The 18,595-nt window shown below is 39.6% G+C and overlaps 1 protein-coding gene across 1 annotated transcript in view; it reads right to left on the bottom strand.

Moving 5' to 3' along the window:
• The window catches only part of GRAMD4 (GRAM domain containing 4), a 73,398-nt gene that overhangs the window by 12,882 nt on the left and 41,921 nt on the right, over positions 1–18,595 (bottom strand). Inside the window, exons 4-13 of the mRNA XM_072351596.1 lie at positions 17,470–17,590; positions 9,260–9,321; positions 8,102–8,234; positions 7,618–7,643; positions 5,545–5,636; positions 4,098–4,189; positions 3,062–3,110; positions 2,129–2,200; positions 523–566; positions 313–422 (exon numbers count right to left, since the gene is read on the bottom strand). Of these exons, the coding sequence (XP_072207697.1) occupies positions 313–422; positions 523–566; positions 2,129–2,200; positions 3,062–3,110; positions 4,098–4,189; positions 5,545–5,636; positions 7,618–7,643; positions 8,102–8,234; positions 9,260–9,321; positions 17,470–17,590 (801 nt within the window). The remainder of the gene's footprint in view (positions 1–312; positions 423–522; positions 567–2,128; positions 2,201–3,061; positions 3,111–4,097; positions 4,190–5,544; positions 5,637–7,617; positions 7,644–8,101; positions 8,235–9,259; positions 9,322–17,469; positions 17,591–18,595) is intronic.

Raw genomic sequence — 18,595 nt, 5'->3', positions numbered from 1 at the left:
AATATAGGACTTCTTGGAAGCCTTGGAGCTGACAGTCTGAAGATCTCTGCTAAAAGCTCCTCATAAACTTCCCCACTTCAAGGACTGAATTTAGTCTCCAGTCTCTGTCTATTATATTAAGTATTCAGATACAGCTTTCAGAAATGCATGCAACAAACGATGCCCAGCACAATGAAGACACTTTAAAACACTGCATTATTTATTAATGTACGGTTTTCTTTCTTACACTCCAAAATTCCCTCTCTGAAGATCATACTAAATTTTAAAGCATTAAGTCTAGACTTTAATAGGTCAATTATTTAATGTGTTTACCCATTGCAAGTCCAATAATCCTGTAGGGCAAAAAGCAGGATGCAATAAAAGCTGCCCATAGAACGATGTAGAGCTTCTGTGTTATTTCTGGTTGGACCCACATGAACAAGCTGAAAACAAACAAATGAAATCAAAATTGTATTACCAAGCTTTCTAGATGTCGTCTTTTTTCAAAAGGAAAAATAAAAATGATTAAATTATATAACTTACTTTTTAATTTTTTCCAGTATGTCTGCCATCTTCCCAAAAAGATTCTGCATAAGAAGCAAGAGAATTAAATCCAATTCTTGTGTTATTTTGGTGGGTTTTTGTCCACGTATTAGAAACCAACAAAGTTATCTTACAGAATAAGCAATCCCTGAAAGTGATTTTTTAAAAAGTCATTTTTTAGCCATTTACAGACTTCACAACTGAGTAAACACAGCACTGAACATCAACATTCGATGACTTCTAATTTAGCACCTCGTTCTGCAGTTCAAGGTTAGTTATTAGAAGTGAAGGAAAGAAGTTTTTCAAACTCACTGATACTGACAGGAAAGTGTTTAAATCTCTGCGAAAAAGTTAAATAGCCAGAATTTGAAAGGTAAGAGCTTCTGCCAATTGGTAACGAAATGGAAAGTTGGTTGAATCATTCGAGCACTGAAATTTCAGGAAGTGGTTACTGAGATTGCCAAATGTTGGGCTGCTAGCTTTTTTTAATGGGATTTTTATGATATATCCTTTATGATTCCATATAACTCTTATAGATACAAACTGACCACTTCTCTGGATTAACAGTGCTACTCAACAACCTTCTCTAACTGATCCTTACTGTCACAGACCTGTAAATGTCATCTTCCTAACAAAGTCTGAGAAGCATTCATATAAACATAAGAGAAACACAGTTATTTACTGCCATGAAAAAGAAAGAACTGACAAACTGATACTACCGCTACCAACGGGTCAACCAGTGAAGACTACACTGACGACTTGGCACGCTCCTACCTGAGGCTAACAATGGCTCACTGCCACAGTGAGCTCCTCCCCAGCTCTCAGTCACGTGCCTCCACTTGAAGAAGCACCGGGTTTCATTTTTGTCAGATTCATTTGCATGGACACCATAAACAAAGGGTCAGGTATGAACCACAACCGGCAGAAGGAAGGGTATAGGACTACCCAGTTGGCAATAGAAAGGTAAGCTACTTGGAGTGGCTGCACACCATTAGACAGGGCACAAGGCTGCAGTTCAACTATGCGGTTGACTCACTGAACTACCAGTGCAGCTAACCAAAATGACTTAGATTAGAGAAAGTCTCCCCTCATCTTTTGCCACACAAATAGTATATTTCAGGCTAAGGTGGTGGTATTTAAAAACCAGACCGTTTTGGTGACAGAGTACAAACTGTTGAACTAACACAGCTAAACATGCAGCAACTTTCACCTTAACACTTGAAGGAATAAAGTCTCAAACTAATTCTGTGACTAGGAGATTTGAGGTATGGTTCTATGCTCGAAGATTCACTGCCCGGTCTACATTCTCAGAAACTTGGCTGCATACAGTAGGGAAAAAAATAGTCAGAAATGATTTTTATTCTCCTTTGGACTCTGCTCTGAACCATCACTTGGAGAACATCAACCAGTTCTCTGAAGCATTTTGGCATTTCAGAAGCTCCAGGCATCTTACTGATAACTCTATTGCTTGTAAGTAGAGAATAAAGTATTGTTGAAGGTCTTGTTTTCACACTCTCTGTAACATACTGCGCAGGTGCTCTGACCACTTCAGAACAAACCTCCTTGTTTTAGGGAAGAAGCAAAAGAGGTGAGAGTAGCACAGTACCTGCGCCTTCTGAGCCACGTCTAGAACAAGCTGAAACTTTTCAGACACTGTCAGATCCTCTTTTGGAGGTTCCTTGAGCAAGAAAGAAAGATAACCAATTAATTTTTGGCTCAGATGAAACTGACATTTTACAAAACTCCTCAGGACAATGCAACTCCTCCACATTCTTGAGAACAATGGTTTCACTTTAAACAATCTCTAAATGTACCAAGTTTCTCCTTTGTTTTAGATCTACTGAATATTCCATTGATGGTTATATTCAGTTATGAATGCTTTTCCTCCATGGTGTATGCAAACATGAGTCATACAAGACTATAGACAAAAGACAATATGTCTTTGAAGAAATGCAGTTACAATACCCTTCAGTATATGCTGTAGACCTAGAGTGACCTATTTCTGGTCTAGCACAGAAATATCATTTCTGTAGAAGTTTCACAACATTTTTTTTTCAATAGATTATTGATTTTTTATCAATATTAGTAAGTCTCAGTGCACATTTTGAAATTCAAAGAACTCCATCTTATATTAGTACTTCAAACAAAAAGAAGCATGTAAAGTTAGATGGCAATTTAGGTCGGAAGAGACCTTAAAGAGTTCACCTAGTCCAACTTATTGCTTAAATAAGTTCATAAGTAATAAATACAATTCATTACAAACAAAACAGAACACAAGGCTTAAGTTCCCACAGGATCTAACTTGGCCCATGTTATTACATAAAAGTTCATTCCAGAAATTTCAATCAACCTCAGAATATTTTACGAAGCACCCATATCTAAGAGTGCTATTAGTTTCTAAATGGCAAGAGAAAGAAGTTGCTACATCTCTATTTACACCTTATTGCTCATTCCTGTCTCAGCTACTCACACACAAAGGAAGACTGTGAAAGTGCAGCTTTTAACATAGTCACACAGACCAAACTGATCAAAGACTCACCACAGGTTCAGAAACTTCAGGCACAATGCTCCACTGTATTCTCCAACCCCTGGAAGTTACAGAAATAGTTAAAGAGAGCAAGTATTTTTGCCACCTGGCAACATGGATTGGTTCTAAGAGGCTGAAAAGCAGTTTTCTGCAATAAGGAAAATAGCTTTAAAAAAAACCAAAACATTCAAAAACCAACAAGGAGCCTACAACGTGACAAAAGCAGGAGTAGCCAACCACAAACAGCTTTAAATGCACATATTTATTTTGAACAATATTAGCTAAGTAGATACTGCAGAGAATCAGGCACGCTGCTTGTGGATTTTATGATAAAAGTGAATTTCATGCACAGAACAACTAATGGGAATACTTTTGTGCGTGAACAAATTGGATAAACATATTCAGAAGCCTGTTTGGTCCTGTTAATTTTCAAAGAATGGAGCGTCAGACTGCAAGTACTAATTGAGAAATTAGAAAATGATTTTGTAATACACACACTGAAAGGTCCTCACCTCAATTTTAAGGGGAAAAACACCATAAGCTCATAATAGCATTTTAAAAGATCCTCAGCACCGAAAGAAGAAAAAAGTATTTTTTAAGAAGCCTTAATTTTTAATAGAGGCCAAGCATACAAATGGAAAACTCTGGATTTAGGAGCCAAAGAAAGAGACTAAATTGCAATTTAGGTCTAGGTGAAAATTCTCTCTAGGAAGCTGCAGGCTTCAGTATGTAAGGTGACGTTCTCCAACTACTCTGAACACTGCAGGCTATTTTTATCTTAGAATTTGTTAAGTATTAAGAGATTTATCTGAGAACATGCAGTCTCATTTATGATGACCCAAGCCACGGCGAATAAAGATAAATCCTAAGTGTATTCAAAAATGATAGAATTAAGCAATGAAATAAAAGATATTACAGTTTGCATTTTAGCTTGTTAACTTAATTCACAATGTTAGAGAAAGTAACAGTTAGCAACTCAATATAAGAATAAAAAAACACCATTCAAGCAAAGTGCTACAAGAAAATAACCAAGTATTTAAGTACATACCTGGCTATGAGGTAATTTAGGGACAACCTCAAAATTGCTAAAAATAAGAACATAGGAATGGCCCAGCCATGCCATACAGCATTCATGTAAATCTGCAGATTGTGAAGGAAAAGAAAAAAAAGGACATGGATTACAAATTCAGGTACAGTGAGTCATTCACATCTTCCCACGGTACTGTAGGGTTCAGAAGAATACAACTCAGATCATGAATATTAATGAATTTTAGCCACTCCAGGATTGACAACAGCAATGCATTAATGAATGTAAAGCTGAAACTATAAGATCGAACCAGATCTCCAGAGACAACACTTCAGTAGCTCTCAGCTGCCCAAGATTGACTACTTCCAAGATTGCAATCATGGGAAGGTATGGGAAAAAAAAATATCATAAGCCTTCAAGACTGAATCTACTACATAAACATGATATGGTCTAATATCATACAATCATAGAATCCGTAGAGTTAGAAGGAACTTTTAGAAGTCATTTAGTTCAACTGTTCGCTGCACTGAAGAGGGACACCACAGACTGATCAGGTTGACATGAGCTTTGTCCAGCCTGGCCTTGAGTGTCTTCAGGTATGGGCCAAAACTCACTGTTTTATTTCAGATCAATAAAATCCCAGACTCAACAATGGTGATAAAGTCTCCTCAAAATTCCTTCAACTGTGCAGTGCAAAGTACCATTCAGTAGGGCTCTATAACTTACAGAGGTGGATTGTTTAATGGAAAAGTGTGTCACCAAAGAGGTTCATCCTGATAAAGTCAGTTAGAATTACTGTTAATAATTTCCTTTGACATTCTAAATCTTGTGTCTACAGCACAACCAAAGGAATTTAGATCATTTCATTAACACGTAGAAGAAAAAAGAACAAATCAAAACTCCACTAAATAGTTATATCACAGCAGCATGCAAATGTTCTTACATTGCCCCATGGGAACACTTCAATTTAGCTCATGGGAACACTTAAATTTAGTTCACAGATCTCATGTTGGCACATTAAAAGAAACTAAAATCAAGGCGCTTTGTCTCTCATCACATTAGAGTGTGACACTAATCAATAGAAAAGAGCACTGATGGTGAAAGATATCTTCCTATCAAATATAGCCTCTATCAGCTTTTCAGCTCCAGAAGAAGAGAGATTTTGCAGAGGCCGCAGTAACCATCAATTCACAGAACAGGGAGACAGGAAGCAAAGAACACGAGAACAATGACCATATTGTTCCACATTATTTTAACAGTTACAAAACGAATTTGGAACGTACAACTGAAGTGGCTCTGAAATATAATTGAAATGGCAACTACACCGTATCTTGTGTTAACTGTAATCCTACTATTCCATTTGACTTCAGCATTATCCCTCTGGATATATGGCAGTTTCAATGACATTCCATTAATAACACATTTTAAAATAAGTTCTTACAACTTCTGGAGGAACGGGATAACTTACAATAAAGGCAATAGCAGAAGTGTAGATAGAATACCAGTCTGATAAGGCAGAAAGGTTCTTCACAAAATTAGTAACGGGTTTGGCACCTCTCTCTAAACAGAGCAGAGAAAGAACACAGTTATTAGAATTAGCTGGCAGTGGGATTCAGTAGCTTGTAAATGGCAAACAATGACATCAGAAAGTTATTAAGAACATTTGAGACATGTAAGTACAAAAAAGCACCATCAAAATTAAGGAAAATAAAAATGTAGAGACCCGTCAACGTTAACAACAATCAGTTAAAAAATAAGTTTTCAAAAGCTGAAGTGTCACTCAAGATAAAAGTTATGTCTAAATTCCTAAGTACACCTGAAATAAATAAAGATTGGCATTATTTTCACAAGGGTTACTTGGATGCCCACAGCAGGCTGTTCTGAGCTCTGTTTATACTGCTCCAAAGAACTCAGTGTAAGTCAGCCCACTGTACTGTAAAACAAGCTAATCTAGCCCAACTAGACTCCAAGCCACCAACGAGTGACTGTTACTGCAAAAAAGCTGACCTCAAACCAGGCTACATTTCTCTTGGCTGCACTTCTGCTGCAGTCAAACTGGTAGCAGGACTTGGCTGCTTACTCTTTCTAAGGCACAGCTCAGGACCTCGCTGCCTCTCTCAGCTCTGCAGACCTTTGCTCTTCCATACAGGGAAGGGCACTGCTCCCATCTGCAGACACACTCAGACAGGCAGCAGCATCAAAAGCAGCTCTTTTTCAGCTCCCTGTAATACTCTTTACTTTTTCTTTACTTTTACCTTTACTCTTTCTATTCCTATACGCCCTTTTACCACTCAGCTAAGCAACATAGAAAAACAGGAAGGGGCTGTTGCAAGAAGACCATTGCTTTTTCTATTGAAAAACACTGATTTTGCCTCTCCTACTGATAAGAATAAATATTCTTCTTGCACGGGGTAGCCCAGAGGTACCCACCCTTGTTTGCAGCACAGCTCACAGCTTTGAAAGGCTTTCTCAAGAGAGCCTGCAACTTGCTGTCCTAGTTTGTGTGGCTTGGAATTCAGCTAGCCTTGATGCATGCCCTATGGGAAGTGATTAAACAGCCAGATTTCCTTGAGCGTCAGTGACATAAACAAAGCAGCGGATGAAACAAATGGAAGGGCAGACTTGAGGCATCAGACAAGGCACTGACTTGAGCGCTGCTTACAGCAGTTCCTCCTATCTGCTCTGTTTCACCATCCCACACCAAACCTACAGGGAAGGTCACCACTTGGAAAGCACTGCTGATGGAAAGGCCTTTGAGAGCTGCAGGTGGCAATCAGGCACCCCTGAACAAGAGGCACCTTTAAGAACCACTCAAAGCATAAGCTCAGTACAATTTTTTTTGAGCTACTCAAAAGGCAAAGCACGTTCGCTACAGAGAACAGATCACAGGTTTGCTCTCAAAGTACTGGTATTGATTCTAAGGATAATAAAATTGCAATTATACCAAGATTAAAGACCCTTATGTGCCTCCCCTTGATAACACCATAAAGATTTGGGGCACAAAATAGCTTTTTTTTTTCAAGCTGTAGCGATTCTTGTCTGTACAGAACTTCTAGGACGTTTAATTACTTAGTTTAACCTGCCATCACTCATCCCTTCACCTTCCAAAATAAGTTATTAGTTTACTAAGAGAAAAAAATGCAAGACCCGCTCATGGTCTGACCTTTGAAAGTATAAGGTCAGACCATAAGCCAAAAGTCCAGCAAGCAAACTACAAGGAGTTCAGAAGAAGCATGTGGGCAGCTCAGGAATAAGGATCGTGCCACTGTAGAAATAACCTGTTCTGACTTATTACGTGTTTTCACATTTTAATTAGCACTGCATTTTTCCTGCTGAGATATTCTGTGCAATTCTAGACTAAAAGCAAGCTCCTACTTCACCTAAGTCACTTTGCACTCCAAACACTAATGCAGGATTTCAGAATCGTTCCTGCTTCTGAACTGGCAGAAGTATTCCTAAGCCTCATATGTTGTACGCAGCGGTCCTCTCCACAAAGTTACTAAGTGCTACTTGCAGAAATTGAAATGCTTTTAATACTTACTTAATCTTCTCATATTTTCAGTCAACCTGAAAAAAAAAATCAATAAAGGAAACTTGTTAAAAAGACAACGAGTGAATTTTATTAAAATGCAGTCGTTCTCCCCTGGTCTCTGGAAGACTGCTCACAGTTATAGATTAAATGTTTGTGCATTTAGCTTCATTCTTGCCTGTTACGAAATGTGTTTCTAGTAACATAGGCTATCTTGCATCAAACCAAAAACTGAAATGTAAAAGCTCTGTGAGCTTTTGCTCACATTTTGAGAAGCGCACGACAGAGCCTGCTGAACAATTCTTCTACCTCAGGCTGCAGACAGAGTTTTGTGTTCCATCCAGGGTGCTGACAAACCATTTGAGACAGCCTTCAGTTTAATTACTTCTGATACAAACACTTGCTCATATCATCTAAGAGGCGCTGTTTTTTTGTCTTTGAATAGAAGCATCTTGTAACAAACCAATGATTTCTTACAATCACGTTGGAGATTTACCTTCTAGCACTAAGTGGCTCCTCTGTTTCCACTGTGTTCTCCTCTGGTTGAAACCTGAAGTCCTCAACATACTCCCCAAATTTGTCACAAAACCACTTCTGGAGTCTTGAACATACCGTGTGACTACGTTTATCTACAAAAAAAGAAGCACTGTGTATCAGGATATTACTAGAAAACATCTTCATATGAAACTTCACATGCTGCCATATGCTGGTTTTGGTAGGGTCGTATTCTTTGTAATGGTATTTCTGTCTCCTGGAAATTTTGTTCTACCATTTCACAGAAACACAGATTATACCATGCTTGTAAAGATGACTAAAGGTGATTCCTGCATCCAGCACAAGTTTTGCTGTAAGTACAGCACACGGGAACATCTTACTATAGATGTACAGAAATCAATTAAATATTCTTAACAATTGAGAATTTTTAGCAGACACTAACAAATTTTTTTGCTGTGTTTCTTATAACAAAAGTCTGACCCAAATCTCAGAACTCCTATTTGTGTTGATGGGTCATCTGGAGAAAAGGAAGTGCAAAGCAAAACACTCCCAAGCAGAGAACAGGATGATCGCCTTACAGCCATGCTAATTTGACAGGAAAAGGAGGTGGAAACTTCAGCAAAGCAACAAAGTACCGCATGCTTTCTTTATGCTGGTTTCAGTGGAAATACATAGCAGGATAAGGCAGTGCAGATGAGAGCAGGACACACATCTTTTGTGTTGTCTCTACCTCAGAAAATCACTTTCTAGCAGCAACAGACTATTCTTTGGAAAGAAAGGCCAATAAAACAGTGTAAGAAAGAGGGTCACAGCTCCCCATTAGATACTGAAAGGCTGCTATCAGGTCTCCCTGGAGCCTTCTCTTCTCCAGGTTGAACAGCCAGACATGCAAGAAGTCATTCACATTCCTGAAGGTCTTCTAATAAAAAAATAAATTCCTTATTCAAGCATATAAAATCATCTACAAAGACTAAAAGCAGAATCATACATATACAGATGTAAGAATCTGCTCAGATGCTCTTTCTACTTGGCTTCTTCAAAAGTCTGATTCACGACCAAGCAAGCTTTCCCATAACATTTTCTGGAAGAGCTTCAAAAGAAAGGAGCGGAAAAAAAACGAACTGTATCAAATTGCTAATACAGATCTGACCAAAATTACCTGCTCCATTGGTTTGTGTCTGTGGCTTTGCAGGCTGCTGAGCTGCAGACACTTCTTCAGCTCTACAAAGAAAAACAGAAACAATAAAAAATCCTGCAAGTTAATTTAAGAGAAAACCAAACGTGTGTCCTATTGCAGGATTAAAATTATCACTGTACGCTGCATTCGGGATCCAGAGAAATATCACTATGTGACAGATAAGTGTAGTTTAGCCATTTCCTGTCAGCAACAGCTCAATCTGATCTTTTAACAAAATATTTTAGTATCAGTTTGGTTGTATTACTTCTGTCTTTGCATTATATGTTTATTGCAATGCTGCTAGAAAACTCTTCAGAGCCCTGACTCTTCCCACAGCAATAAATGAAAAGGGATCCCATACTGCAAGCTATAACCACAGTATTCAAACAATACCAGTTTATTACACGACCCTTGAATTCTGCTGCTGTTAGTACAGTCAATACCACTCATCTTCACAGTGAGAAGAGCAGATACCAAGAATTACTTCAAATGATACACCATTAGCTCTCGGTGCAGAGATGCCATGCCAAGATGAAACTATATTAAAAAAAAAGTAAAATGCAAAATTCAAGTAACAGTGTGAAAAACAGTGATGATAATGTTCCAAAACGACACAACAAGAATCAGGCATCACCTGTCTTATCCTTCAAGACAGATCAAGAATAATGCTCTCATTCATTAAAACCAAGCATTCTGGAAAACAAGAACCATTTGGCCATTCTGCACACGTTAAGGCTCCACATTACATCTGCAGTATCCATAGCCTCCAGCTGCTAAAGTGTCTTGAGAACGCTTCCAGCATCAGCCCATAAGTCTTTAGCCATCCGTGCAGACATGCTACAGAAAGATTTCTCTAATAAAGAAGCAGCTTTGCAACAGAACAGCTGCAGCAAGCTTTACATCACACAGAACTGAATAATCAAAAAGGTTATCACTCAAAACAATAGTATGTTGGATGTGTACTTTCACTGACACTTATTTAAGGAGACAAGGTAGGTGCTTTCAAGTGTTCATCTCTCACTCCTCAGGAAGGGAATCAAGTGGGATGGACGCAGGTCAGCAAATGGAGATCACACTGCACAAGGCAGGTAACAGAATATAGATGGGTTTATAGGCATCTTGCCTTTCCCTTTAGGAATACAATAGGTAAAGATCTCACCGTATTGTCTGCACACATCAAAGGCTTCTGTGAATCTGTGCATTCTGATTCATTAAGATGGAAAAATGACAGGACTAATTACCTCCCTTCTTCAAGCACTCCCCATACATAATGGACTTTCCACATTTGTGTTTATTTCTAAAAGGAGCATTTAGAAATAGTTTATTGATTTATAAAGTAACTGAACACCCATCAAGGTGAACTCCATGGTTTCATCTTTGAAAACCACTTGCTTTCACTCCTCTGCAGGACTTTTCCACATTGTTTCTATACTTGCAGCAGCTCTCCACATGTCCTCAGAAGTCACCTAAATCCCAGCAGTTGGTTTTTTTCCTCACTAAACTTTCACTTGTGTTTCTCTGCAATTTTTCCCCAGACCTGTACAACCCTGAGGTTCTCCACTCAGCCGTTCTTCCTCCTTGCTCCTTCCCCCACATGCATCCAACTCCTTGTTTCCAGGTCTGTCTGTCTAAAGACGATGAGCAATTAACATGATCAAATCTGCACAGACCGTTATATAGCGGGGTCTTTCTCCCAACACAGTTACACCACACAGGTGGGACATTTTTAGTCACCATCTGTCGCTGCCACCACGTATCCCTGAAAACACATTTTGGTAGGAAGGCAGCAGTCATTCACAGGCAGGTTCCCATTGCTTGAACAGCATCCTGGGGGATGTCACACCTGAACAGCTCTGGTGATAGAATGGAGACAGGATCCCACTACCAACAACCATCAGAGCCTTCAGGCTGGGTCTTCCTTTGACGTGCTGGGATCTATTTTCAGAAGCAGCTCAGCGTCATTACTCTCTATGTTACTTGGAAAAGAATCAAGAAAGATCTCATCCAGCAACAGTCTGGAATGCCAGGCTTACTGGCTTCCTCAGTAGCACACCAGAGTCTGGCTCTGGCCATTCCCGGTGGTTTTTCCATTTGTTCATTTTTTGGCACTCTCTTACTTGCCATCTGCCTCTTACTCTTTCCCCATGAAGAACATGACCTTTATGAATCACCAGGTTAATGACAACTCATTACTGCACCTGTGAATCAGGTTATAATTAACCACCTCAGACAGATTTGGTCCAGGAAGCTCAAAATTCATTCTTTAGGCTTGTATACCCATTGGGAAGCCCAACCCACTACAGCAAGACCCCTGATGGGCAGGAATCATCTTCCCTACAGTTTCTAAACCTCTACTCATGCCAGAGACCAATTAGAAGGCTGGAAAATATGAACCACCCCTGAAACAACACAGAAGGTTGTGTTTTGATGCAGGCTTCCTAACTGCTGCCTGTACTGAAGAAAACAAGCTGCGTTAATGCCTGTGCAAGCATGCTTTCCGCACAGAAAAAAGCTACGGTCAATGAGGCTAACAGGCCACCCTCCTGAGGGAAGGGCATGTTTATACAACTACAGACTGAACCCACTTAGAAGCAATGGCTGATTAAAACAGGAAATTGCAAGCTACAGCTAAGAAAAGATGAGTGCAAGTGTGGGATTTCTTTTACATACACTTTGCAGGGAAGCATGGATGTTAGAGCTGTTCATGACTAGTACATGTGCAGTGTTCAAAAATGATAAGCACACATCAGTGAGGCTTTCACTCAATTCTGCCCCACAGAAACACACAGAATAGTGCCAAACTGTTATTTTTGTAGCCATATGACCTAAGTGTTTAGGGAACCTCGATGCTGAACTGATGGTCATTTACCTTATCTAAATATTTTGCTTTTGTGCATCTTCAGCCTTGACTACAGCTGTGAGTTGAACTGAATGTGAATCAAAAGAATCCCTCAAAAAAAAAATACACGAAGACCTGACCTATTGCACACAGCCTTACAACAGCTACAGGGCTGCTCTCAGCCATGTGCAAAGTATTCTTCCTACAGACTAGCTCTAATATTGGGTTCACAAACCCATCACTATTCCTTTGACAGCTTTTGTGGAAGCCAGTCAAGTCTCTGTTGGATCTCAAAGAAACACACATACATACATACTTCCACAGAAGGTCCCTTCCAATAACAGAAGCATAAATATTATGCAAAAGTGAGGTATTTTCACAGCTCACTTTAAAGACAAATCGGTCAGGAATCTCAGCCTGAGGGGCTGTTATATACTTGAGTTAAATACTTTCACATTTTCAATTTCCCTCCCATTGAAATACACCAAATATTTCAGAAGGCTTTGTCCTTCCCACATAGATATTCCCACATTTTACATGGCTAATGTAGTTTGTAGCTTCAGAAACAAAAGAAAAGCTCTCAGACGAGTTGCCATCAACTCAAGGTCTCATCTAAATGTCTGTGACCAGAGAAAAATAAAAGAAAAACAAACCCAACACCCCAAACTACTCTTGACAGGAGGTACTTCAGAAGTAGATTTGGTGACAGGCCGCTAAGTTAAACATAATAAGACACACAGTTTAGCAAGTTGGATTTGTTAGCAATCCCAGTGCAATACCACTGCCAAACTTTTGGACCTGGGTCTCAGCTTCTTGCTACCTTTGTGGAGTCCCAGCCTGACCAGACATTTCCAAAGGAAAAGAGGTCTTCAGCATTCACAACAGTCTTCACTGTGATCCAAAGCATCTTCTTGAGGGACAAAGCCAACTAAGCCCCAAACAGTGCATGCGTGGAAGATGATGCCATTCAGCCAGGAGCCAGTTAGTCAATAAAAATGAACGGTACAGAAGAAATGGTGGTTTATGCTGAACCACTGTCTGTTCTTCTTAAAAATAGCTCACGATGGTAGTACTAAAAGGTCTGCATACGACACAGCTTGTTGGTAAGTGTTGTTGCAATACATCTTATTTTTTATTGTATGACAGCACTGGAAACAAACTGTAAAACAAGGCAGCAACTGCCCACAATTTACACTAAACAAGCATTACTCACACAGACTATTCCAGATTATTTATTCATTGTTCCACTACTAAAATGTTACTGGCTTCAGCTGTTGCACCAAATGCTGGGCTGTCTCAAAGCATCTATGGAAAACTTTAGCTGAGGGCCTCCTCCTGAACGCCCAGACACACAATGAACACTGCAACAAACAAATCCAACTAAACATCCCCTTCTTCCACTCCTCCCTACAAACAATTTGATGAAATAAGCCCATGTCCTACACATGAAATATATGTCATTAATTCATTGTTCTCTCCTTGCTGAACGCTTTGCATGTATTCATACAGCTGCATGTACTGATCTGCTTCACATATAATTCTGAATACTGGAATAGCTAAAGTAATTTCTCCTTACAATACAGCTTGGTTTGTTTTTCACTAGTAGTTCATTCTGTAAGCAAAGAGGATACGTGCAAACATTTTTATAAGTATATCTACTTGAAGATGACATGAAAACTTAACTGAGACTTGGGCCAATATGGTTTTGTTGATGTACCTACAAGTAGCGAATTTCCAAGGCAAATTCACTTAATAAAATTAAGCTGCTAGCAGATAGATATTTAGCCTATTATATGCTTGATTGTGTCAACAATTTGCCTGTAGAGATAACATAAGTATTTTCAAATGCCTATAGTAAAGTGCCAACAAATAAAAAGCAGAGGAAAAGAATTTCACACACGGTATGAGTAAAAGCCTAGGCAAACCAATTTTTCTTCTTCTGAGTGTAAACTGGAAAGCAATTTCAAATGTATTTATTTATTTATTTTTGGTGGTATAGATCTCTTTGTCCCAAAATGATTGGAATGGTAGCATCCTGAGTCAGAAAAAGACTTGGATAAAATGGGTAATTGGCTGAATGTAATCCTCAAATGCAAGTCAAGTTAAAAGGGCTAGTGTAATCCTTAGGATATCTAAATGGGAATACAGCACTGAGGTGGAGAGGTCATGCCACCTTAGTTCAGTAGTAGCACACCTGCTAGAGATTCTTCCTGATTATGGTCACCCACAACCCAATACAGATGTTGACAGTTGGACAGAAAACACTGTGAGAGCTGAAAGAAAGCCTAAAAGTTTGATAAACAAAGACCAGACTCTTTTCTCCGTAAAATGCACGTACTTCCAAGTCACAGTCAGACCCATATCTGGCCAATATCAGACCTTGGGACAACCCAAAGCCCCCTGTAAGAGCAACTCCACAGGCCGGATGATAGGCACCTCCTACAGAGGAAGTCTTTGTCCTTCTTCAGAATTCTCAGTAAGAATGAGATCATTCTCCCCCTTCTGTCATGGGCACAACCTAGAACCCAGGTGCACCTGGTCTCCAGAGAAGGCCTAAGAGCCAGAGTTGATGGTACAGCCAGTACTGTGGAATCTACTAACTCAAACACCTTCAAAGTAGTGTCTTAGTTTCAGCTGGGATGGAATTGTTTTCTTCAGAGTGTCTGGTATAATACTGTGTTTTGATTCTAGGAGAAAAGCAATATTGATAACACACCAATGTTTACAGTTGTCTGCTAAGCTGTGCTGTATAGGGCCAAGGCCATTCACAGCAAAAGGCCCAAAGAGTTGGGAGGGAACAAAATTAGGACAGCCGACGTAAGTTGGCCAAAAGGATATTCCATACCATATGAAATCAACTGGCAGGATTTTTGAAGGTGGTGGTAGTTCATCTCTTTCTATTCTGCTGCTTGAGGGTCCACTTGGGCACTGGTTTGGGGGATGATGAGCAACTGCTTCTGCATCTCTTGCTATACACATTTATATACAAATACTGATAACTATTTTCCTTTTCTCTATCTCAGTAAATAGTTTTATCTCAACCCACAAGTTCTCCTTTGGTTTTTTTTAATTCTCTCCCCCATCCCAAACCAAGCAGGGGAGCGAGCAAATAACTGTGTGTTGCTGCTTGGTTGAACCACAACAGGTAGCACACCAGAGAAAAAAGGTGCCCTGAAGCATCAGTTTTACCTACTAATATTCACACTTTGTAATGCTGCTATAGAGCAAACAGATATTCTCAGCCTGGGGGCAGGTCCAAGTTTGTTCCCCTTCCACCGTCCCCAGCAGTTCACTCAAACAATGAATTTTCAGTCCAGAGACTAAATGGAAGTTACATGTGCATGCAGCAAAGCCAACCAGGACAGGAGGTGAAAAACAATATCCTACTTCACAGCTCTAAGAGCAACCAGAAGATCTCAGAATCCCCCAATACAGAGCCATGCAGGTCGCATTCCTAGTGCATAACCACAGGAGTGGCTTCGGAACAAGGCTCTTCTGCAAGGACATCACAGAGTCCCTTCTAAGCATACAGCTTGGGTCAGGACTGCACACAGACCAATTCCAGTTCCTGCATGGAACCAGAGATTTTGACAAATCATCAGGCAAAGAAAAATAATCTAATGCTGCACTAGGTTTTGAGAGTAAGAGGGAATGCCTAATTCATCAGCTATACAAAAGCCTTGGTGAACCTACATTTTGAATACTGTGTGAACATAGGCTTTTCTGAAGAAATAAAGAATAGTAACTTAAGCAATGAAGGGGAAACACAGGAAAAGCTGGAACTCTACAGTCTGCAGAGAAGAGTAAGCAACCAAAGGTATTACTTAAGCTGAATGCTCAACAGTTATTCACTTCTGTGAATAACTCAACTCTGTAAATATAGGCACTATGAAATGTACTAAAGAAACAAACAAACCCCCGCAAGTGCTTCTTTTTATTTAACAGTGAACTTCTGAACTACTTCCATAGCTTCCAGTGGTAGATAGCACTGGCATTTTAAAGAGAAGAATAAATAAATGCATTGATAGCAGGCCTGCAAATAGGGTCTGGATACTACAGAGGGAGGTAGATCAGTGAAAGCAACTAGGCTCACACGTTCTCCATAAACATCTCCCATCCCCCTGCAACAGAATACTGGGTATATAGGCAGCTGGCCTAACCATAAAAGCATTTTTATGCTCAGGTAAGTACTGCATCAAGTAGCAGGTGAAGTTTGTATAGAATTGCACATCTCATATCCAGGGCAAGAAGTTTTGCCAGTTTGTTCTTGCTTGTAACCTCTAAATAGCTGGCAGTGTTTACTGAGCACAATTACCAACTCAGCTTGCACTATTCAGTGATGACAGCAGTTGATGTTGAGCCACAGCTCCAACTACTCAGTCAAGTAACCTTGGCTATGCAGAGGAAGATAATGTAGGCAAGTGGGTTAGACCAACAAGGTCACCAAGCAGCTGCTATAGTTCTAAGATCTAAAGTCTCCATACAGAAAGGCAGACTAACAAGAGACAACATCAAATGTGATGCTTAGTAGCATCAGGAAAAATGTCTTCAGAGATGAGCAAATTTAAGAGCACGGGGAGGGATATACTCACTTGTCACTGCAGTGGCAAGGAAGGCTCAATTTTCAGCCACTCCCACACATTAAGGACTGTGGTATGGTACTGGGATGTCCTCACACTCACCAGAAGAGTAGCAGCATTGACTGGGCAGTCAGGAGATGACAGTGTTTGAAAAGACAACACATATCTAACAGCACGGCACAGGCTGTGGCATTCAGCAGCACACGGTGTACACTGCTAGCTCCAGGTAGGTCAGACCCCAGAGATGGTGATAGGAAGAATACTCCAAACAGACAGCTGTCAGGACATCCCTGTTGCTATGATAGTATGAAAGGTCAAGTAAAATGGGAGTACTTCTCTGTACAAGATGTACTTTCATAGGAAAGCACGGCATCTCTCTCTGTGAACCACTCATTTATTTTAAGAGGGTCTAAGCTGGAAATGGATATTTTCACCCAAACTCTTCATTCATTGAGTCTGAAACCTCAAGTGGCTTTCAGCTATACAGCGAAGACATTTCTCTTACCTTTCTTTAAGTAATTCTTTGACTTTATGTTTTAGCTTTCAGTTTCTCTACTGCTCCTCTTTTAAAGCCCTTGCCTTAATGTTTCAGCCTTTGTTTCTTCTCTCAGCTTCCTGATGTACTTTTACAGGAAAACACAGCTTCTCTCTCTGTGAATTACTCATCTAAGAGAGTCTAGGCTGGTAATTGATGTTTTCACCAAAACTCCTCATTCAGAGAGTTCCAAGACCTCAAGTGGCTTTTAGCTATACAGTGAAGACATTTCTCTTACCTTGCTTTAAGTACTTCATTGACTTTTTGTTCTAGTTCTAGCCTCCTCTGTCGTTCCTTTTCTAGCTCTTGCCTCAATGTTTCAGCATTTGTTTCTTCTCTCAGCTTCCTGAGTTCCTCCTCTGTTAAGCAGGATAGAAGAAAAAGATTCAGTTATCCTGAAGAACAATAAAACATGAATATGGCAAATAAGATGGGTTTTTGTTGCTGTTTTCTTGTTTTCATTTGAGCTACAGCAAACATGTTCACCATAAAAAGCAAATAATCAAGATCTGGAATAACTTTACAAGAAGTGCACACCACGTACAAAAACATTCAGTTCAAACTGTTAAAGCAAGTAGAAAAATGACTTCAAAGTTCTCTTTTACAGATACATCCTTTGGTACAAGCTACCTTTAGCTAAATGCAGCTTGACACATCCTTTATTCCCCAAAGAAATAACCAGCAGGAAAGGCTACCTGTTGCTCATCAAATGTAAAAAAAACAAAAACCTATTCCTCTTTTTCCTCCCATATGTGTGGGTCGGAAAAAACATACACATACTCATAACATTCTCCAATGCCATATAATGCTCTGTCAACTTCTGGCACGCCAATATTTTTATTCAAGTCAGATGGATGCATTACAGTCTTGAGTACATCACAGTACAAGAACAGGTTATGGGATGAGGGACTGAGTTCAGATTTCTACTTTTTCCAAGGTTACAGTGTGCCTGACTAAATTCCAAGAAATTATGTATGTATGCATGTATAAACGTACATATATATACACAGATATACATATTCTCTTTCATGAACTATCAACTATGCACAAGGCTTTTTTGTGGCTAATTAGCTTTGCTTTTTGTCACTGACAGTATCGTTGCCATGATCTTATTTTAGTCTAGAGCTACAACAGACTTGCTGTCACCAATCGCTTTGCCAAAATAGCACTCAAGGGACGTGACAAAAAGAAGACTGGGAATCTCTTTTGTTCTTTCCTTTTTTTTAATGACAGAATTACTCTGGTTTTTGTTCTCTGGGCTGCTGAGTTTTTTAGCTCAGCCTTGGCAGTAAATAGAACAGCAGGCGTATTTCAAGCTTACAGCAAACCAGAACAGAAATACTTGCTAATTCTACTATCACCAT

Source organism: Excalfactoria chinensis, chromosome 1, assembly GCF_039878825.1.
Source record: "Excalfactoria chinensis isolate bCotChi1 chromosome 1, bCotChi1.hap2, whole genome shotgun sequence".
NCBI classification, from domain to species: Eukaryota; Metazoa; Chordata; class Aves; order Galliformes; family Phasianidae; genus Excalfactoria; species Excalfactoria chinensis.
Note: the sequence above shows the minus strand (reverse complement) of the source record. Positions and strands in the feature narration are given on the sequence as shown.